Source organism: Acomys minous (assembly GCF_964271855.1).
Source record: "Acomys minous genome assembly, chromosome: 12".
NCBI lineage: Eukaryota > Metazoa > Chordata > Mammalia > Rodentia > Muridae > Acomys > Acomys minous.
Window position 1 is genome coordinate 65,952,590 of NC_140493.1, and position 21,147 is coordinate 65,973,736.

Consider the following 21,147-nt stretch of genomic DNA (forward strand, 5'->3'; position numbering starts at 1 on the left):
TTTATTTAAAAACCATACAATTATTTTTGTCTTTTTTGTTGAAAGGCTAATTTTTGCAGATCATTTGATTTAGCTATTTGACTTGCATTTATTGGTTTCTTTTTATACCTCTAGTTCTATATGCTGTAGTTTGGTGCTTCTCAAAGCTATAGTATAACCACATTTTTTTTCTCTTTTGGGGCATTCAAGTGTGTTTTTGGGGGATGGTATGGGGTTCAAGACTGGGTTTCTCTCTGTGTGGCCCTGGCTGTCCTAAAACCACTCTGTAGTCTAGGCTAGCCTCAAATTCACAGAGATCTGCCTGCCTCTGCCTCCAAAGTACTGGTATTAAAGGTGTGCACCAACCCCGCCAGGCCCACTCAAGTGTTTTTGGTTGAGAACTGCTGCTATCATTTATGACAAGTTGACAGAAACTGTCACAGAGGCACAGTCCCATATAAAACCAAGTGTTGTGGTACATGGTTGTGTTTCCATCACTGACAAAAGGACCAGAAGTTCAAGGTTACCTTTGTTTATATAGCAGATTCAAGACCAACAGGATACATGAGACACTCTCAAAAACATCAAAAGAACGATCTAAATTTCATATTATATTGCTAGCACCATTGAACATATTTCTTTCATTCTTTTTTTCTTTACCTAGTCTTTTTATATCTTGATAGAGCCAGTAAGTAAGGTTTCCTTACATCTAGTAGGGAGCCAAAGAAGAACAACTCCATCTGAAATAGAAAAGGACATAATGTAGATGAGTTAATCACATTTGTTATTTGAATTAAATGTTAATGTGATTAAAAACTAAAATACGAGCTGGGTAATAGAGGCATACACCTGTGATCCCAGCACTTGGGAGGCAGAGGCAAGTGGACCTTTGCGGGTTCAAGACCAGCCTCATCTACAAAGCCAAGGTCCAGGACACCCAGGGCTACACAGAGGGATACTGTCTCGGGGGAGAGGGGAAGATTTCCAAAACACACATCTCATTGGATCCTGCCCAGCTTGAAATCCCTCATGCATGAGGGGATACGGAGCTTGCTGCCAGAGTTTGATTTCTATAACCAACACCTGACCATATGAACACATTGCTTGACATCTACACACATAAGTGTTTATAAAGATTGAGAGAAGAAAAGCTGAAGAATGACAGAGGAAGACACTTGATGTCAACTTTGTAGTTTCCATATGTGTCATTGTGTGCGCAGGAACCTATAAACCCTTTTTCCTTCTCTCTCACAAACATACAACAGCAGCAGGAATAAGGAAGTGGCTGTTTGAGGTAAACAACAAGTGCATTTGATGTAGTTGTATTTGAAAGTGTGGGCTATTTAACAACAGAAACAAGAAGTAGGACATGGTGACATAGTTTTCAGGTTAGCACTGTTACTTTAAATGATATAAAAATATAAGACTTTTGGGGTGAAGGTTTTCTTTTGACATAATTTGACTGAAGAGGGTTTGGGTAGAGTATCCTAATTCATTGAACAGCACAATGCTCTTGATAGCTGTTTCTGATACTAAAAGGCCAAGTTGCATAGTTGTAGTTGTTCAGTGACTTGGCAATCAGGCATCTCTTTTATTTTTATTATTTTAAACTTCATTTAGAAGCAATCTCCAAACAACAGTTTCTTGGCCTTAAAATGTCTCATTGTTTCTATCATAGGGGAATGATTATGGAATGCCCTACTCTGTACCAAGTTCTCTCTTAGATCTGGGAGATTGGTTAGCCAAGCATTAATTCTGGAAATACATTAGGTGACATTACCTCAAAGCTATACTTCTGTTGTATAACATTGTCCTTTGAGTTCCAGAATGTTTCTTTATATTTTCTACTAATGTATTTGCACATATATGTGTCTATCACAAATTGTGGACTGTATTCATATCTGGTGCATCTCATTCTTTGCAGGAGCAGGGTGGCAGCTGATGGGTACAACTCTATTGCCACCAAGCTCAGTGGTAGTTGAATGTTTTAGACTTTTTCTAGGAACTCTTAATTTGTAAATCAGGAATGTGTTGAGACTACTGATTGTCTCACACCTTTCTTTCTCCAGTAGAGATTTTGGGATGGTTAAATTTTGGGATGATTATAAGATAAATTTTACTCTTGCCTTTATAAGATTCACTAAATTTTATATCTTGTATGAGTTGTCTTTTCTATTTAAGCTTTATTACTTGAGTCCCTAGAGGTTATCTTCTGCTAGAATTTACCCAAAATTGTTCTTGACATTAGATGTTGGTTTCTGGGAATATTTACTTGTTGTGATTTAAATGAGAATCACCCCACCACCACTCCCAGGATTGAATGCTTGGTTCCCAGCTGGTGGGACTGTTTGTAGGATTAGCAGTGTGGCCTTGTTGGAGGAGGTGTGTCACTGAGGGAGGGTTTTGAGGTTTCAAAAGCCCCCACATCCCCAGTTAGCTCTCTCTCTATCTCTTACTTGTGGATCAGGGTGTAAGCTCTCAGCTATTGCCTCAGTGCCATTCCCTGCAATGATGATGACAGACTCACGCTCTGAAACTGTAAGCCACAAGTAAACACTTTCATCTGTAAGTTGCCTTAGTCATGGTGTCTTATCATATAGAAAAGCAGCTAAGACATGTGGTCTAAAAATGGAGTGGTAATGGAAGTTCTCTTTGTGTTCTGTCCCTGTAATGTTTAGTCTCAAAGCACACATTAGGATAAAGGATCTACAAGTCCACTCATAATTGAGATTTAAAAAAAAAAACTTGAACCTTTTATTTTTCTGACTAGAAACTCTCATTGTTAGCTGTGTAATTAATTATCCCACTTTTCTCTGCAAAGGGGGAAGACTTCATGTTATGATTTTATTTGCTGAAATTTGTAAAACACTTAACACTACTTGGCATTTGATGAGATAGTGGAGTTTTTTTGTTTCAAATTCATGAGTTTCTTTAAAAAATTTTTTTTGATTTTTGTTTTTATTTTATGTGTTGCCTATTCATATGTCTGTGCACCATAAATGAGCAGGGCCTGTGAAGGCCAGAAGAGGACATCAGATACCCCTGAAACTGGAGTTACAGTTGTTAGCCTCCATGTGGGTTCTGTGAAGGAAACCCGGATCCTTTGTTAAGAGCACTCACTGCCCTTAACTGCTAAGTCATTTCTCTAATCCCTACATGTGTTCTTGATTTACAGTCTGTTCGATTTGAGGCCACCATTTGTGGGAGGTTCCATAGGAACAAAAAAGTAGCTTTGAACTGAATGCAAAATGTTGGCTAAAATTAAGCAAGTTGAAAAGTATAGTAATCTTGAATTGTTTTTCTACGCATTCTCAATTTTCTAAATTTCCAAATTACTATGTTTTTATTACTTTTAAATTGTGTGTGTGTAGTGTGTGTACATACAAATAGAGGTGCCCACAAGGGCCAGAATTTTCACCTTTGCATCTGAAATTATAAGCCATTCAGTTTGGGTGCTCAGGTCCTCTGCAAGAGGAAGGTGCTCCGTTTGCTGCAGGGCTACCTGTCCAACCCCAAATCACTTTACTTTTAAATAATCTATTTGTGATTTCTCTTTTGTTTTGTTGTTTTGTTTTTTGATACAGGATTTCTCTGTGTTAGCCATGGCTGTCCTGGACTCGCCTTGTAGACCAGGCTGGCCTCAAACTCACAGAGATCCATCTGCCTCTGCCTTCTAAGTGCTTGGATTAAAGGCTTGCCCCACCACACCTGGAATATTTGTAATTTCTGGATGTGATGTAATTTGAAAGACATTGTAATATTGAAAAATCAAATGTTCTGCTGTAAAATGCAGCTGGTTACTATCTATATTGCCCAGTGTGTCTGCCACTAGCCATATGAGGTTGGCATGGTCAAAGAACTGAAATTGACTTTTAAATTGTATTTAAATTTTATTTTATTTATTATTTTTTAAAATTTTTATTTAATGTTAATTTATGTGCATTGGTGTGAGGGTGTCAGATCTTGGAGTTACAGACACTTGTGAGCTGCCATGCGGGTGCTGGGAATTGAACCTGGGACCTCTGGAAGAGCAGACAGTGCTCTTAACCACTGAGCCATCTCTCCAGCCCCTTAAATTTTAATTTAAAGTTTTATTTTTAAATTTTTCTTCAGATACTTATCTATATATGAGTGTTTTGCCTGCAAGCTAGTATGTGGGTCAGAAGGTATCAGATCTCCTGAAACAAATGGCTGTGAGATTCTCTTGAGAGAGTAACAAGTGTTCTTTCTTAATTCCTGAGCTATTACTCCAGCCTGCAAAATTTTTATTTTCTTAAAGATGTGGTCTTGCTATGTAGCCCTGCCTGGCCTCAAATTCATGAGTGCTGGGATTAGAGATGGGTGTCACTTTTCTAGCACTTTAATTGTTTTTTAAAAGTTATAAAAGTATATAGCTATCTGTGGTTAGTAGCCACTGTATGATAAACACATAAATGAACTTCAGATGAAACGATAAGTATAAACAACAGTTCTATCCAGTTTTTTATTTGTAGTTTATAAATTTGTTACATAATGCTGTTTGTTTTGTTGTAGGTCTCCAATTGAGAAACATGGCACTGTTTTTCCTGCACTCTACCCACCTATTGCTGGACTTCTGTTGTAACAAGTTGGCAAACTCTGGCTGGAACTGGGCTGCAATAAAACATGCCAGTCATTGATGCTGACAAGAGCCTAACAAGTGCCAACTTACAGATGATTACGCATTTTGAATTCTAATGAACTGTTTTAACCTTCAGGAAGAATTGTAAAGACCTGTACATAGCACAACATGATCCGGATAATATATATACTGTTCATGTACATCCACAAACACACCTTGTACCAAATAATGCTTTCTTGTAGTAGAATAAGAATCGTGTAAATTCTAAAAGACTTTAGCAGGTTTTCTTTTCCCATTCATTGTTTCTTATCAGTTCAAAAAGATTCCTTTAAAGCATGTCAGGTGAAAAACCAATAAGGAGTAAACGTTTCCATATAATTTCCTTTAAACCATTGAGTCTTCATTACATTTTTTCCATTTACTAATATTTTGTATTTCTTTGTTTTAACACACTCCCCTTTCCTTTTATCTCTTCTATCTGTCAGAAAATTCTCAAATCATTTAGTTAAAATACTGAAATACTAGTAAATTACTTGATTTTTTTCACGATGACTTTAGAGGTGGGGTCATCACTAGGTGCTTTGTCCTTTTTGTACTCTGATTCACCCATCTCCTGGATTGGATGTAGCAATAACATTTTCTGGCTGTTGAGAGCTCTTGATCCTAGTCCTTATCTCCTGAGAACTTTAAAAGAAAAAAAATGCAAAGTCTGTTCTAAGTTCAACTTAGTGAAATTTATTCCAAATAATACAAAAATCCCGATTTGGTTTTATTTTTGCCCTTACATGCCTAATATTAAGCTTGGATGAATATAGCATGTGCAGCTACAGGCTTTCTACATCTGGGATTGCAATTTAAAATGCTATTTGTCCTCTTACCCTTCTCCTTAATCCTTCATATTTCTTTGTTTCTTTACTGCAGATTTTCCTCACCTATTGTACAAAGAAATGGCGATGTATATTTTCATGTAATTTGATTTTGGAATTTTGTCACCTTATGTAGTGAGTTCTTCCAAAATATAATTTTTTTCCAATAATTGTCAAGTTGTTGGCTTTTATTGTATTAAATGAAGGTTATTGAACTGAATAGCAGAGAAGTGCAGTTTAGAAAAATCTCAGGTTGATTCCTTATGCAAACAAACTTAATACTTGAAAATCTTATGGCCATGGCAGTTTACGTATTGGGTTCTGTCTAGATTCTTTATCTGAATCTGAAAGCATTACAGGGTGACTCCTTTGCTAATCAACATAGAGATTTTGTCAATGACATAGATTTGAATTTTGTTTGAGCATAAGTATGTTTCCTAAATGGTTTTCTAAAATGTCTTTGGTGATGGGTAAAATTAGTACATACAGTGTTAAAGACAGGCCTAAGTTCCTGTCCAGTTTTAACTGAGAATGGGACGTAGTGTTTGGCACATAAGAGGTAGAGCGTAAGACAGTGCCTATTACTTGATGGGTTTTGCCCATGGTGTTTGGATACATTTTTTGGCAGAAGAAGTAATGAAAGGATTCCTGTCAAAATCAGACCTTTCAACCTCTTATATAGGAGTTATAGAGTATAGGGGAAATGGATGAAGATGTAGTTATTTATTATGTATACAGTGCTCTGCCTGCATATACACCTGCAGGCCAGAAGAGGGCATCAGATCACATTATAGATGGCTTTGAGCCACCATGTGATTGCTGGGAATTGAACTCAGGACCTCTGGAAGAGCAGTCAGTGCTCTTAACCTCTGAGCCATCTCTCCAGCCCTACAATGACATTTTAAAATCACCGTTTTATTAGAAGCTCTGTAAAATCTTATAAACATTATCAAAACCAATAAATGTGTAGAAACTGAACACCTTGATTTGATTTCATTGGAGCCTAATTCTCTTCAAGAACTTTTAGACACCTGCATCCCTCACAGACCTCCGCCCCCAAGAGTTATTCAACAGTGCTAGTGTCTTAAAGGGACTGGGAATGCAATCCTCTTCACTCTTCAATCAGAAATTGTCCCCATAGTGATTGCTTTGGCAGATGTGGAGTTGGAATTTTGGTCTCCTGTTGCTGTGATTCTAGCAGTCTATTGAATTAAAATCCAGGATTTGACTGCCCAGCAAGTAGTGAATGACCTAGTAACTCAGGGGCAACTACTTCTGAACTGATAAGTGGCACTGTAATGTATTTGCTTTAGGATAACTGTTTTCTTTGGGCTAGATCAAGGACTACTGGAAAGCTAGGAGTGATTGCCTTTCTCTTGAAGTTCTCCTCTATTATGGTGGCTTGATCATGCTCTACACATGAAACAGAAGCCTAAGTGTTAGGGCTTCCTTTTCTTGTCAGAGGTGTCATCTGTGCCTTTCCCAGTGTCTATTCAACAATGTGGAATAAATGTCAACATTTGATTTAAAACTCACACTCAGGTGGCACTAAACCCAGGAGGCTTTTGTCCTTCTAATGCATCATCATTAGTGTAAGACCATCACTATCCCAAATCCCTGCCATATGCCAACCATCAGCTGCACCCACAGAACCCTTTTATTATAGAACTGTTGGCTGTTACTTAATTTGTTCAAAGTTCTTGTCGGGGCCTGCAAATGTTAGTCTGTTTTTGTAATGGGATGATATTGGTGGTTTTATGGCCTCTTGAATTCAAAATCCACACGAGGTTGATTTTCTTGTCATTAGAAAGTAGTGCTTGAAGATTTGGTCTTCTACTCTGTGTTCACCTGGGTGTCATAATATCATTTAATGGCCTTTGTTCCCAGTTGTGAAATTTTATTTATATGCTCATTTACTCACTACCAACCTGCCCACCTCGGGCCTTGGTGCCTGTGTATCTTTGTCTGGTCTCTAGTTGGTGGAATTACCTTTTTTTTTGTACTGCCACTTCTCAACATTTTTGAAGTTTGACATAATGTTGCTTCATTCCAGTTTTTTTTTTTAAGTTCTGTAATTTGTTGACTGTATTTATGTGAGTTTTGTTGTGATGTTTACTGTATTGTAAAGCACCTTAATCATGTGATGGGTGCTCTATAAATCAATAAATGATGACTTAGAGGCTGTATTATGAACTATTTTGGTTCTAGGTTGCAGGTCTCAAGCAAGTTGTGGGATGCTTTGTATATAAACAGCATATAATACCAAATGGTACACACAGAAACTTTGGATTCACAAGCTTTATTTAAAGAAGGAATTTGAAAACAGGAGTTAACTGGTAAAATGTTCTTAAAATATCCAATACATGGCCAAACATTATTTTATCAGAGTTTCTGTTCATAGTGACTTAGAAGCTCAAAGTGAGCATTTGGCAGAGCATTATTGCGGGGGAGGGGCTGTCTTGCTAAACTAAGGTTGGATCTACCTTAGAGATCAGCTAATCTATGAGGAACCTAGACTCAAAAAGTTAATTGGATAAGCAAATTGCCATCCCTGATGTGTGTGACTTAGTGGCAAAAGAAACATGGTGGAATACTTTCTCTTTCCTTCCCTAAGATTTATTTACTTATTATTTATACAGTATTCTGCCCACACATCAGAAGAGAAGAGGGCACCAGATCTCATTATAGATGTTTGTTAGCCATCATGCTGGGAACTCAACTCAGAACCTCTGGAAAGGGCAGCCAGTGCTCTTAACCTCTGAGCCATCTCTCTAGTCCCACTTTCTTTCTCTTAAAGATAACTGTATCCAGCTTTTTGTCTTGAGTCCTCAGATAGTTCATATACATTTAGTGTTAGAAACTGATATCTGACTTGATGTATTGATGATGCTCATCTATAATTTCCCAGTAGGTGTTTGGCCTCTTCTTTACAAAGTGAAAAAATAATGGAGCCAAATATCTTAGAGTTAAATTAGAAACAAGAAGAAGATTCTAACCCTGATAAATATAAATATATTTGAGATGAAATTGTTTTAGAAGGAACTAGATGTTGTCTCGAACTCATTTTTTAAAAAACTATGTTTATTATGTATACAGTATCTGCCTGTATGTATGCTTGCATGCCAGAAGAGGGCACCAGATTTCATTGTAGATTATTGTGAGTCATCATGTGCTTGCTGGGAATTGAACTTGGGACCTCTGGAAGAGCAACAAGTGTTCTTAACCTCTGAGCCATCTCTCCAGCCCCTGAACTCAAAACTTTATATATAATTATCAGTAGGTGATATTTGCACTCTGCTTCAAATGCAAATGAACAGGTTGTTGACTCTAGTAGTATGTGCTATGGTCTAGGCAATAAGCTTCCAAGGAATTTTTCTCCCTTGTCAAAAAGATAAGGAGTAACCACCTTATTTCAATTTAAACTTCATTTTCTGAAGGAGGGTGTGGTGTTGCTCACCTTTAATCCCAGCACTCGGGACGCAGAGGCAGGCAGATTGCTGTGAGTCCTAGGCTGACCTAGTCTACAAAGCGAGTCCAGGACAGCCAAGGCTACACAGAGAAACCCTGTCTCGAAAAAACAAAACAACAACAAACCCCAAAAAACTTCATTTTCTGGAAGCCTGCAGGACTCACCAGAACTTAGTTTGCGGGAGTGATTGCTTTTGCAGAGAAAATTATTTTCTGGCTATGGTATTTCAGGTGAGTTAGTTTTAGTTATGCAATCTAGCTGCCAAGGTTGGATAAGATTTTGGCTTGCTGAATTGGTACCTATACACCTTTAGTGACATAACCACAGACTTTTGAATCCTGTTCATGTAAGTGAAGTGGATCAACAGCTTTTCACAGCCAGGCATATGCTTCACAGAAAGTCCTATGCAAGGAAAATTAATTCCTGCAGCAGTATCCCATTAGAAATATTTGGGGGGGCTGAGGGTGTTATCCCAGTGTCAAAGGACTTGCCTAATGTCTAAAGCCCTGGGTTTAGTCTCTAGCACCACAAGCACACAGAGGGCTGGGCAGGTGGCTCAATTTGGCTCACCAGGTAAGCAGGAGGACCAGAGATCAGACCTCTAGCACAGCAATGTTGGCTTACAATTTCAGTGCTGGGGAGGTGGCACTTAAAGGTCAGCCAGTCAGTCCAGCCAAATACGTGAGCTCCAGCTTCAGTGAAAGACTTAACAAAAAACAAAACAAACAAACAAAAAACCAAAAAAAAAAAAAAAAAGCTGGGCAAGCTGGGGAACACCAGGTGGAGCTCTTGAGTTTGAGCATGCTCTGGTCTACATAGGGAGTTCCAGGACAGCTAGACCCTTTTAAAAATAAGTAAATAATATAAGGTGAAGTGCAAATGAACAAGATACTCTTGACCTCTGGCCCCCAAACAGATGCCACACCTTCATACATACCCTATAAAAGAAAGATGCCACTTGAATGCTCATAATATCTCATTCCCAACAACACTAGAAACCTTGTTTATATTAATCAAGCCTCTCCTTGATAGCTTTTGCTATCTGCATGATAAAGGATCAAATTTTTTGAATGATCATCCTTGGTAATAGTATCTCAAGAGGCAACAAAGGAACCAAATGTGGTGGCTACCTCTGATCCTGCCACTTGGGAAGTGAAGGCAGGAGGATTGGAAGTTTCAGGCCAGCCTGGACTACAAGAAACATGTCCAGAAAAATAAATAAATAAAAGGAAAGAAAGAAACAGGCCCAGGTTAATTTACTGCATTTCAAAGTAAGGCAAAGAGAAAACATGATTCAAAACCTGTCAGCTATGAATGCATTTTTTTTTTTAAGATTTATTTATTATGTATAGTGTTTTGCCTGCATGCACACCTCAGACCAGAAGAGGGCACCAGATCTCATTATAGATGGTTGTGGTTGCTGAGAATTGAACTCAGTACCTCTGGAAGAGCAGTTAGTGCTCTTAGCCTCTGAGCCATCTCTCCAGCCCCCAATGAGTGCACTTTTCAACAACTTAACAACTTGAGTATTTTTGGGGCACTCCAAACAGATGAGTTTCTTTATGCCGGAGGCTGGCTAACCTAGACACCTGAAGGCCTCAAAAGCTCAACATTTGGCATACCTGTGAACCATCTTCTGTATACAGAGAAACTTTGAGCACTAGGACTTCTATAGAAACTAGCAAATACTGTGTTCTTTACCAACATGCAGCTTACCTGGTGCCAATACTCCAAACACTGTTCTGCCCATATTTTCTTCACTCCTGTAGTCTTTTGCTACAATTGGAACATAAATTTTTAGCACATAATTAATTATTCCTAGTGTATTTCAGTGCCCTCCCCTCTTCCATTTTCTGTCTGTCAGCCAAGCATGCTCCCTTTTCAAATTTTTAGCCCTTGGCCCTACGTTCTTTTATAACTGTACTCCAAATCCCTTCATCGCTCTATTTCATTACCCACTAATGCTTTAATTGTGACAGATATTCCTAAAATGGCTGTCCTCTAAGGTACCACTTACTTAACCTTTCTGTTGAAGCAGAAGTCTCGAGTGTGCTAATTATACATATTAGTTTAAACAGGCCAAGAAAAATTATTTCTTGTGGTGCTGCTCGTCTTTAATCCTAGCGCCCTCCCAGGCAGAGGCAGGTGTATATCAATCAGTTCAAGGCCAGCCCGGTCTACATAGTGAGTTCCAAGACAACCAGGGTTATGTAAAGAAACCTTGTCTCAACCCCTGCCCACAGCCAGCGCCCCACCAATCTTTCGAGAAAGGTTGTTATCTAGGTACATTGCCCCTCTTTTGCTATTATCAAAGTATCTAATTCTTCTCACATTCACCAAAAGTTTAAGCTCCTGGCTTACAAATCTGCCTTCCTTTCCTGCGTTTCCTTCTTACAACATCTAATTACCCTTTATTCTCATTTCTACTCCATAGCCCTGCCCTGTCTTGGGCGTTATTAGCTCCTAGTGTTATTTGGCTTTGCTACTTTGATCTCATGGATGTTGGTCTTTAATTATAGAGCCTTGCAGTTTTCGCGACCAGTGTGCACTCCTTGTTTGATAACCCGAGTTGTAGTCTGGTTTTGGCCATAAAATTCCCAAAGCCCAGGTGACATGCTGACATTCCAGTTTTCTGACAGCTTCTCACGTGTCTACATCAGAGTAGTCCATGTTCGTTGTGCCCTGACGACCGCCTGCCAAAGGAGAGAGACCAGACAGAGAATGGCAAATCCGGCAAAATGCATAAAGGCGGGGCGCGGGGAGAGGGGGCCCCCGGGAGCTTCGCTTTCCCTGCCGGGTGTGTACCTTCCCGCTCCACTTCCATTCACCACTCCTTGCCTTGGGCACCTCCCTTTGCCACGCCTCTACCCATTTCTCGCGAGACTTGATGACTCCATTCTGCTGGCACTTCTCGCGAGGCTGCAGGCAGGGCCGGGCCCGACATGGCGGAAGGTAGGATGTTTGTGGAGCGGGCGCGGGAAGCAGCGGAGCTGTGGGGGCGCTACTGGCTGGCTACAGAAGTCCCGGGAGGAGTTGGCCGGGTGTGGTCTCACGGGGTACGCGTGTCTCGCGAGCCCTCCTCTGTTTAGCGTCTCTCGGGGCTCCCCAGGCCCGGGTCCGCAGCGCCGTTCCTATGGCAACGCCCCTACAGCCCTCTGGCCCACCCTCTCTCCCTCCCTCCCCCCTCCGGACCAGGGTGGAGGGGTCTCCGGTGCTGGAGGCGAGCACAGTCGCGGGCCGCGCTCGGGAAGGCTATGAGGAGGCTCCTTGTAGTGCCGGCGATGCTGGAGCAGTGAGGGAAGTGCCCCTCTCCTTAGGAAATCGAAACTGCTGTCTTGGCAGTCCTGCATCCGGAAGGGGTGCATCCCTTGCCTGCAGGAGAGCTTCCTTGGAAGAGCGGGGGCTACAACTGGGTGGCGGGCTTCTTGGGCGCGCGTTCTAGTCTCTGAGTTTTTGGCATCCCCAGTCTGTAGGCATACCAAGATTCTCTGGGGTTTACAATGGGGGCAACAGGAGGGGTTTGCTTAGTAAAGGAGTTAACCAAGATCACGCTGCTCGTAAGAAGTGTGCTAAAGCCAGACCTCGTTTCCTTTACCTGCTGGTTCAATCCTTACCATCTTTCCTAGTGTACTCTTTACAACACTGCTGGTAAAGGCATCTGGTCTCTCACGTGCAGCCTCCTTTAATGTAGTAGTGTTAGGATCTTTGCTTGTCAAAGATTTACTGTACACTGTGCAATGGTGAGTTACCTACTAGGGGTCATTCAGTGATACTAGACCTGGCCTGTGTACTTCTCATATGTACCCTATTGTTGGAGCAAAAACACTTACTGTTGGACTTTATTGAATGGCTAAAGGGTGCTTGATTGAGGTCTGGCCTATCCTGTTTTTATTGTTGTTTTACTAAGCTTTGACTAAACCCTTCATTTCTTGATCTGAGATTTTAGTAGCATGACAGTTGTGTAAGCTTCTCAGATTTGAATTAGGTTTAAGATTAATATGAAGTAGGTCTGCCAAGTATGCCATTTGCCCTTTATAGCTACTGGGACTGGATCCAGTTTTCATTTTTACTTTTCCTACTACATTAAGCACTTAGGAGGTGGAACCTCAGGTAAACACTATCCCAAAGAAGAGGAGGAAGCAAAAGGACGGAAAGAGCTGAGTGTAGGGATTGCATGCTTTAGTTCATTTGGTCCTTGGGATGTTGGAGGCAGAAGGATCAGGAATTTATGGTTGCTCACAGCTTGCCTGGGATACATGAAACCCTGTCCAAAAAAGGAACTAAAGATCTGCAAACCACAGAATGTTGTACAAGGGAGGCATCCAGTGAGTTACACCTTGTTGCTCAGCAGTGAGGTGTGGGGAGGAAGGTCCAGGAGGACATGATGTGAGATCGTAAGCGCTTCTAGGAAGGAATTTGAGTGTCGAGGAAATACATTACATGGAAGGTGCAGTTTTTCATTCAGTAGGTTTTATTGGGCATGTACTGTGTTTGTGTTCATGTTCCAGTTGTGGGGAGTTCATAGAGGCTGAGGTTAGTACACTGATTATTTACTTTTGGTTGCCTTGAGGTGATTAGAGACATCTGTCTACCCAGTGGACTATATATCTTAATTGCCCCCCCCAAAAAAAAATCCTTCCAGGATTAAGTTTGTTGGAGGGCTGAAGGGGTGGGGGAATGATAATTTTTATTTATTTATGATAGATAATTTTTTAAAATATTTGTTTGTTTTATGTATATGAGTGCTCTATCTGCATGTCCACCTGCAGGCCAGAAGAGAACATCAGATTCCAGTATAGATGGTTGTGAGCCACCATGTGGTTGTTGGGAATTGAACTCAGGACCTCTAGAAGAGCAGAGTGTGCTCTTAACTGCTGAGCCATCTCTCCAGCCCTAATGATAGATAATCTTAGGCTCTGACTTCACAGTGTGCCCTATTTCCACTCCAGTTTCCTAAGTCCCAATTAAGACTATTTCAAAGTGATTTTGTAAAGTTCAACCAGGAAAATTTAATGAAAGCAAAGAAAAACATAATTCATTAAAGACGTTTCGTGAGATGTTTTGTATTCTGCTTTTGTTTTTGTTTTGCTGCTGCTTGTATTTTAATAAAGAGTATCAGAGCTGGCTGCTGTTTAGAGATAGTCATAGACACAAGTAGTAAATTTTTGTGAGATGTATGCTTAGATTGTTGTCAGATGCTCTGGAAACTTTCCTGGCTATTTGGTGGTGGTTCCTGGTTAGGAATTAGAGCTCAGGAATAGTAAGCAGAACCTTGAGAAACTGTGTTCTCAGTCATACAGTCTGACTTGTATAGAAAACTTTTTCCTGTGGCTGTTCACTTGACTGAATTCAGATACTTAACTCAAGTCCACTCTAAAAGTCATTTTTTTTTCCTTTAAGCTTTGACATGGGGTCTCTCAGTTTTAGCCCCCTGGTGGGCCTGGAATTGCTGGGTAAATCAGGCTGGCTTGGCACTCACAGAGATCTGCCTGCCTGTGTTTTCTGGATTTAAAAAAAGTGGTATGCTACCATACCCAGCTTCTAATCTGTGTTTTCTTCAAACTGAATGGATTATTTTAAAGGTTTCCATGTTGTCTTTTACAGTTTTTCCTCCTCAGTTTACTCATCCACAGCCTCTTTTCAGTTTCTTACATTCTCTTTAAAACAAATTGATTTATGCCAGACATGGTGGCTCCTACACATGGGAGGAATCATCAGTTCAAGGATATCCTCAGCTAGTTGGTAGGTTCAAGGCCAGCCTGCTACATGAGACATTGTCTCAAAAAGAATAAAAATCAGGGCCAGTGCAGTGGCTCAGTGGCTGCAGGCTCTCCACCAAACCTGACCACCGACATTTGTTCTCTGTGGAAGTAAGAACTGACTCTACAAGTTGTCACATTAATGCCACTTCCAGTGCTCAACAGCCATGTGACAGTCCCTCCTCCAAATAAATGAGTAAATATAATAAAACCTTAAGCACACAATCAGATCTTATCTCTCCTCTTCTTTCTAAAAATATATATTTATTTTTTATCTTATGTATGTGGGTGTTTTGCTTGCATTATGTTTTGTGTGCCACATGCATGCCTATGCCTGAGACAGCCAGAAGAAGGCATCATATCCTCTGAGCAGGATTTGCAAATGGTTGTGAGCCACTCTATGGGTGTTGAGAATTGAACCTGGATTCTCTGGAAGAACAAGCAGTGCTTTTAATCACTGATCAGTTTCTCCAGCCCTACCTCTCTTGTTCTTAACACCCCTCTCCCTTCAACTCCTGTGGTATATTCCAGATAAACTTGAAATCTCAAGAGAGCTGGTCCTAGTTTACACTGAACCTTGTTTCCTGCCCCATGTTTGCTGTGCCCCTGTCATACTAGCTAGCTATTCTCCAGTGCTTCTCCCTTGACCTTTGTTCCTGTTCCTGAAAGCCATTCTACCTGGCTGAAGCTTTTCTTCAGATAGCTGTTCATTTGTCATCTCAGAGAACTTTCCTGAATGAAAATCCTGTGAAGCAGGAGTTTTTCTTGCTCTGTCCCTCAACTAGAGTCACTCCTCAGCTTGCAGGCCTCTGTTACGTGTTGACCATCCCTCAAGTCACTTGGGGCCTGAGGGCAGGTGCTGAGTGCACTCTCATCATAGACGGAACACTTAGCATGCAGAGAAACTGCCTGGGGAGACTTTTAGTCTCATGTCACTTGCACTGGTTTGTTTTTGTCAGCTTCACACAAACCTAGACATATCTGGTAATAGGGAGTCTCACTTGAGGAACTGCCTCCATCAAATTTACTTGTAGGCAAGTCTATTGAGCATTATTTTGATTAATGATTGATTTGGGAGGGGCCAGATCACCTCTGGGCTGGTAGTCTTGGGTTCTATGAGCAAGCCATGGGGAGCAGGCCAGTAAGTACTGTTTCTCTATGGCTCTGCCTCAATTCTTCCTTCCAGTACCGTGCTGTGGCTTTCTTCAATAAACTGTGATGGGGAATATGGAGGCCAAGTACACATAATGCTTCCCTAGTTGCTTTTGGCCATGTTGTTCTTAATCACAGCAATAGAAAACAAATTAAAAAATCATGTAAACTGGTGAGTTCAATTTTATTTTATTTTTTTTTTTTTGTTTTTGTTTTTTGAGACAGGTTTTCTCTGTGTAGCCTTGGCTGTCCTGGACTCACTTTGTAGACCAGAGTAGCCTCGAACTCACAGTGATCTGCCAATCTCTGCCTCCTGAATGCTGGGATTAAAGGTGTGCACTACTACATCTGGCCAAGTTCAGTTTTATTATTCTGAAAAACATCAGTTTGCTAGGAGTGCCCTAACTAACACTTAGTACTTAGATCTTGGGATCATGTCTCCCTTTGTGGTTCATGACTTGAATCCATGAACCTCTTGCATTATAGATATGCAAACCAGACCTGGCTTCGTACACTGCTGTCTTAGTTGCTGTTCTATTGCTGTGAAGAGACACTGTGACCAAGACATTTGATTGTGGTTTGAAACTTGCTTACAGTTTCAGAGGCTTAGTGCCATGATGGTGGGGAACAAGCTGAGGGCCATACTGCTTGATTCCTAGGCAGAGAGGGGGGGTTGTGCAGGGAGGAGGGAGAGAGACTCTCACTGGTGAGAGGTACTGGCTTTTGAACCCTCAAGAGTCCACCGTCCAGTGACACATGTCCTCCAACAAGGCTACAGTTCCTAATCCATTCCCTGGAGACCCAGTATTCATGAATTTATAGGGCCATTCTTTTCTCTCTTTTTTTAATGCCTTTAAATTTTTTATTATAGATACATTGATGTTTTGGCTGCCTTTCTGTCTGTGTGGGTGTCAGACTCCTGGAGCTAGAATTGCGGGCAGTTGTGGGTGCTGGAAGAGCGTCCAGTGCTTCTCACCCCTGCGCCCTCTCTGCAGCCACCATGGGGCTGTTCATAATTCAGACTTCCACAGCTGCTTTCATTTTCTTCTAGAGACAGGGCTCTCTGTGTAGCCTTGGCTGTCCTGGCCTGGCTTTGTAGGCCAGGCTGGTCTCAAACTCACAGAGATCCTCCTGCCTCTGCCTCCTGAGTGCTAGTATTAAAGGTGTGCACCACTGCACTTGGGAGGTAATTATTCTTTTTTTAAGATTTTTATTTACTTATGTAATTTATGTGTATGAATGCTCTATTTGCATGTGTGCTTGCCTGACAGAAGAGGACATCAAATCCCATTATAAAAGGTTGTGAGCCACTGTGTGGCTGCTGGGAATCAAAGTCAGAACTTCGGGAAGAGCAGCCAGCTCCTAACCACTGTGTCATCACTTCAGCCCCAGTAAAGTGTAATTTTTGAGTTGGAGATGTAGAGTTCTTGCCTGGGGTCCATTCCCAGCACATCAAAAATTTTTTGAGATTATAATTACAACATTTCTTTTATTTTCTCCCTCCAAACCCTCTCATATACCCTTCCGTACTCCCCTTCAAATTCGTGACTTATTTTTTCACTAATTGGTATAGTATGATTTATTGATGTCATAGTGGAAAGAATTTGCTGCTGTTGTTGTTATTTGCATTATTCCTAAATATACCCTGTTCAGTTTGTATAATGTAACTTGTATGTATGTTTTCTGGGTTATTTGGCACTGGATAGCCAATTGGTATGTGTTTACCTGGAAAAGACCATCTCTCCCTCTTCCCACTTTCCTCAGTTGCCTGTCATTCTTTTTGTAGGGTTGAGGCCATGTGGGCTCGGTTCACTTTGTCATATCCATTGATACATCCTTGTTCAGCTCACATCTGGGCAGTCTGTGTGACTTTATGGGTGTAACTTCTGATAAGTACTAGGAGACACAATCTCACAGTGAACTTAAAATTTTTTGTCTGCATGTGTGCCTGAAGGCCAGAAGAGGGCACCAGGTCTTATTAAAAGATGGTTGTGAGCCACCATGTGGTTGCTGTGAATTGAACTCAGGACCTCTGCAAGAGCAGCTTGTGCTCTTAACCTTGAGAAAACATTTTTAAAGATTTTTATTTTTATGTCTATAGTGTTTTGCCTTCATATATGTATGTATGTATACCATGTACATAACTGGTACCCAATAAAGTAGGAAGAGGACATTGGATCTCCTGGAACTGTGGGTACTAGAATTGAATCTAGGTTCTCTGTAAAACTAGCCAGTGTTCTTTACCACCAAGTCATTGCTCCAGATCCCACAAAGTGAAATAACAAAACATACATATAAATGGTTTGTTACATAGTTGCTTGTGGACTTTTACTAACTTAGTGGAATTTAGTCAGGAAAATACTTAGGACAATTGAATTTGAATAACATACCTTACACTGGCCACTCATTGGTCAGTACCATAACCAAAAGCCAACACAGCCACTTGTACTTAAAATTGAGTGCTAGTAAACACTTAGTTTCCAGTGACTTTAGTTGAATTCCAAGTGATCAGTGGCAGTATGCCTTGTGGCCTCCTGAGATAAGCAGATCAATAGAACGTGTGCCACACAGACAGTTCTGTTGGAGAGCACTGTCCAAAAGGGCTTCCTTAGCATAGGCTGGTAAAAGTGGAACAGAGAAACTCCAGATTTGAAGTATCCCTTCATTCAACAAACATTACAGGCCATTGATAATTAATTCATCTAGTCTGTTGATGTTTGTGGTATTATCCCTTCCATGCCATCTGTCCTTATCGCTGCTCTGCCCCTTCATGGTCCATGAGCTGTGCTTGTTAAGTTTATTTCTGTGAATGTTTTTCTTTGTGGCTATTGACCATGCTGGTCTTGAACTCTTGGGCTCAAATGATCCTTCCAGGTTACCTCCTGACTAGCCTGGACTATATAGGTAGATAGTTGTTGGGAAAATTTTATTTCACAAAGAGCAGAGGTTAGCAGTTCACTAGTGACAGGATGTATCAGAGCAGAGCTAATGAATCGTGCTGAGACGGGCTTTAGTCATGGTAGTTGTAAGCTCCACCTAGCAGGCACTGTAGGGAGGAAGGTGAGATAAGCTTGGAGTAGGGGGTGGAACCTGGAGTCAGTGGTTAAAAGGTTGTAGCCACCCCTAAAGTCTATTCACAGAGAGCTCTGAAGTCTAAGAAAAAACAACAAAAACTTGTTATGCAAAAGGTGAAAAGTGCTTAGGATTTTCTTTGAAAATGCCAAATAGAGATTTTTCTAGGAAAGTGTAGAGTGGGTAGTCACTATTTCAGGAGCTAGTGTATAAGCCTGACTTTGAAAGATGATGTCTTTTTAAAATGTAGGGTTGTGAGACCTGTGAAAGATAAATATTCTCAGTGGAAGGAGTAGTGGGATTCATGAAGTTGGAAAGGTATGGCAAGGGCCAGCATATGAGGGCCATTGTTTCAGCATTGGAGGTTACGTTCGGCAGGCCAGCGAGTGATCAACATTGTCTAATACATGCTGAAGTAACTGCAGTATAGGGCATAGATTTGGGGAGCCAGAGCAGGCTGTAACAATGGATGACTCATTTGGGTAGGGACATTGGAGCCTCTGAGACTGCTGTGAGAGACTGTAGAAGGAATAAAAGGACTGTCGGAAAGATCTCTGCAGGTCTCTGGATGATTCAGATGGCAGGGTCAGGGGATCAGATTTAAGAACCTTTTTTAAGAGGTGGAAACGTGTTGAGTCACAGTTTCAGGGATTCTATCTGTGGTCTCTTGGCCCCAGATACTTCAGCAGAATATCGTGGCGCAAGAGTGTATGGCAGCAGAGAGCTGTTCACTTAGTGGTTTACCAGGAAGCAGAATAAGAAGGAAGTGGCCACACCCCCAAACACTTGCTTCCAGTAACTTACGTACTTTATCTGAGTGTTGCCTCCTAAAGTTTCCAGATTTCTCCAAATGATGCCACCATCTGGAGACAAAGATGAGGACAAATATTTGGACCTCACTTGGAGACTGTCTTTTTGCTTCCTATTGCTATCAAGATACCATAGCCAGGGAAACCTACGGAAGAGTTTATTGGGGGTTTACAGTTCCAGAAGGCGAGACTTCATGATCGCTGTAGCAGGAAGCATGACAGCACATATGGCGCTGGAAGAGTAGCTGAACGTTCACTTCTCCATCGGCACACAAACTGGAGGCAAAGAGCTAACTGGGAATGGTGTTTTCTTTTGAAATCCCAAAACCCACCCACAGTGACACACTTCCAACATGCACACTTCTGAATTTTTCCCAAACAGTTCCACCAGCTGGGGACCAAGCATTCAACAATATATATGAGCCTACAGGGGCCATGCTCATTAGGACCACTGCAGGGACATACTTTGCTGCTCCCAGTACACTACTAGGTGATTATATCTAGCAGGGAATGTTTCTAGGTTGCAGGAGTTTCAGGGAGAAATGAGCTACTAATGTAGTAATCATTGAGTATCTCCTGTGAAACTAGTCATATCAAAGCTCTACAGTTTTGAAAAATGTGTGACATGACACTGAAGTCAACTAAAGCACACAAAACAGTTACCTAGAATTCAGAAAACCTGTTTCATAGTACAAACTAATATGTTAGGGATGAGAAAATGAATAAGACAGGCTTATGTTCAGTTTTTTCTGTTTGTTTGGTTTGGCTTGGTTTTTGAGACAGGATCTTACTATGTAGTCTTGGCTGGCCTAGAACTTATTGTGTAGATCAGGCTGGCCTGAAACTCACAGAGATCCACCTGCTTCTGCCTCTGAAGTGCTGGGATTCAAGGTGTGCATTACCGCACCTAGCTCTGAAATTTTTTGTTTTGTTTGATTTTAGAAACGGTTTCTCTGTGCAGCCTTGGCTGTCCTGGACACTTTTTGTAGACCAGGCTGGCCTCGAACTCACATTGAAACCCCTGCCTCTGCCTCCTTGAGTACTGGGATTACAAGAGTGTGCCACTGCACCAGGCTTTGAATTTTCATTTTTTTCTATTGTCAATTTGATGAGCTCTAAAATCATCTGGGAGAATGGTCTCTGGGCATGTTTATGGGGAGTTATCTTAAAGAGGTTAATTGAAATGAGAAGACCTTCCTCCTGTGGGTGGGCTGGGATCCTGAGTTGTATAAAAGGAAAAAGTGAACTGAGCATGAGCATTCATTGCCCTCTGCTTCTTAGCTGTGGATGCAGAGTGACCCTTAGCCTCAACTTCCACTGCTGTGACTTCTCCACTCTGGATGGTAGGTAACCTCACACTGTGAGCCAAGAGAAACTCTTTCCCCTTTAGTTGCTTTTGCAAAGAATTTTTATCACAGCAGCAAAGAAAGTAGCAGGAGCA

General features: G+C 41.1%; 2 protein-coding genes and 1 long non-coding RNA gene across 5 annotated transcripts in view; 2 read left to right on the top strand and 1 right to left on the bottom strand.

The window, feature by feature from the left end:
* UBE2G1 (ubiquitin conjugating enzyme E2 G1) overlaps window positions 1–5,615 on the top strand; it is a 70,955-nt gene extending 65,340 nt beyond the window's left edge. Inside the window, exon 6 of the mRNA XM_084751338.1 lies at window positions 4,513–5,615. The gene's annotated coding sequence lies outside the window, so the exon portion shown is untranslated. The remainder of the gene's footprint in view (window positions 1–4,512) is intronic.
* On the bottom strand, window positions 5–11,857 carry LOC311580095. The gene is made up of 4 exons (XR_014773354.1): window positions 11,720–11,857; window positions 11,323–11,607; window positions 10,631–10,690; window positions 5–719 (listed from the first exon to the last, which is right to left on the bottom strand). It is a non-coding gene; the product is annotated as an uncharacterized lncRNA (long non-coding RNA).
* ANKFY1 (ankyrin repeat and FYVE domain containing 1) overlaps window positions 11,778–21,147 on the top strand; it is a 64,502-nt gene continuing 55,132 nt past the window's right edge. For 2 of the 3 annotated variants that reach the window (XM_084751298.1, XM_084751299.1), the window contains exon 1: window positions 11,778–11,866. In XM_084751298.1, coding sequence (XP_084607424.1) covers window positions 11,857–11,866 — 10 coding nt within the window. In that variant the 5' untranslated portion in view covers window positions 11,778–11,856. Of the gene's footprint in view, window positions 11,867–11,949; window positions 11,971–21,147 lie in introns of those variants that run through there. The other variant, XM_084751300.1, reaches the window with a different exon arrangement.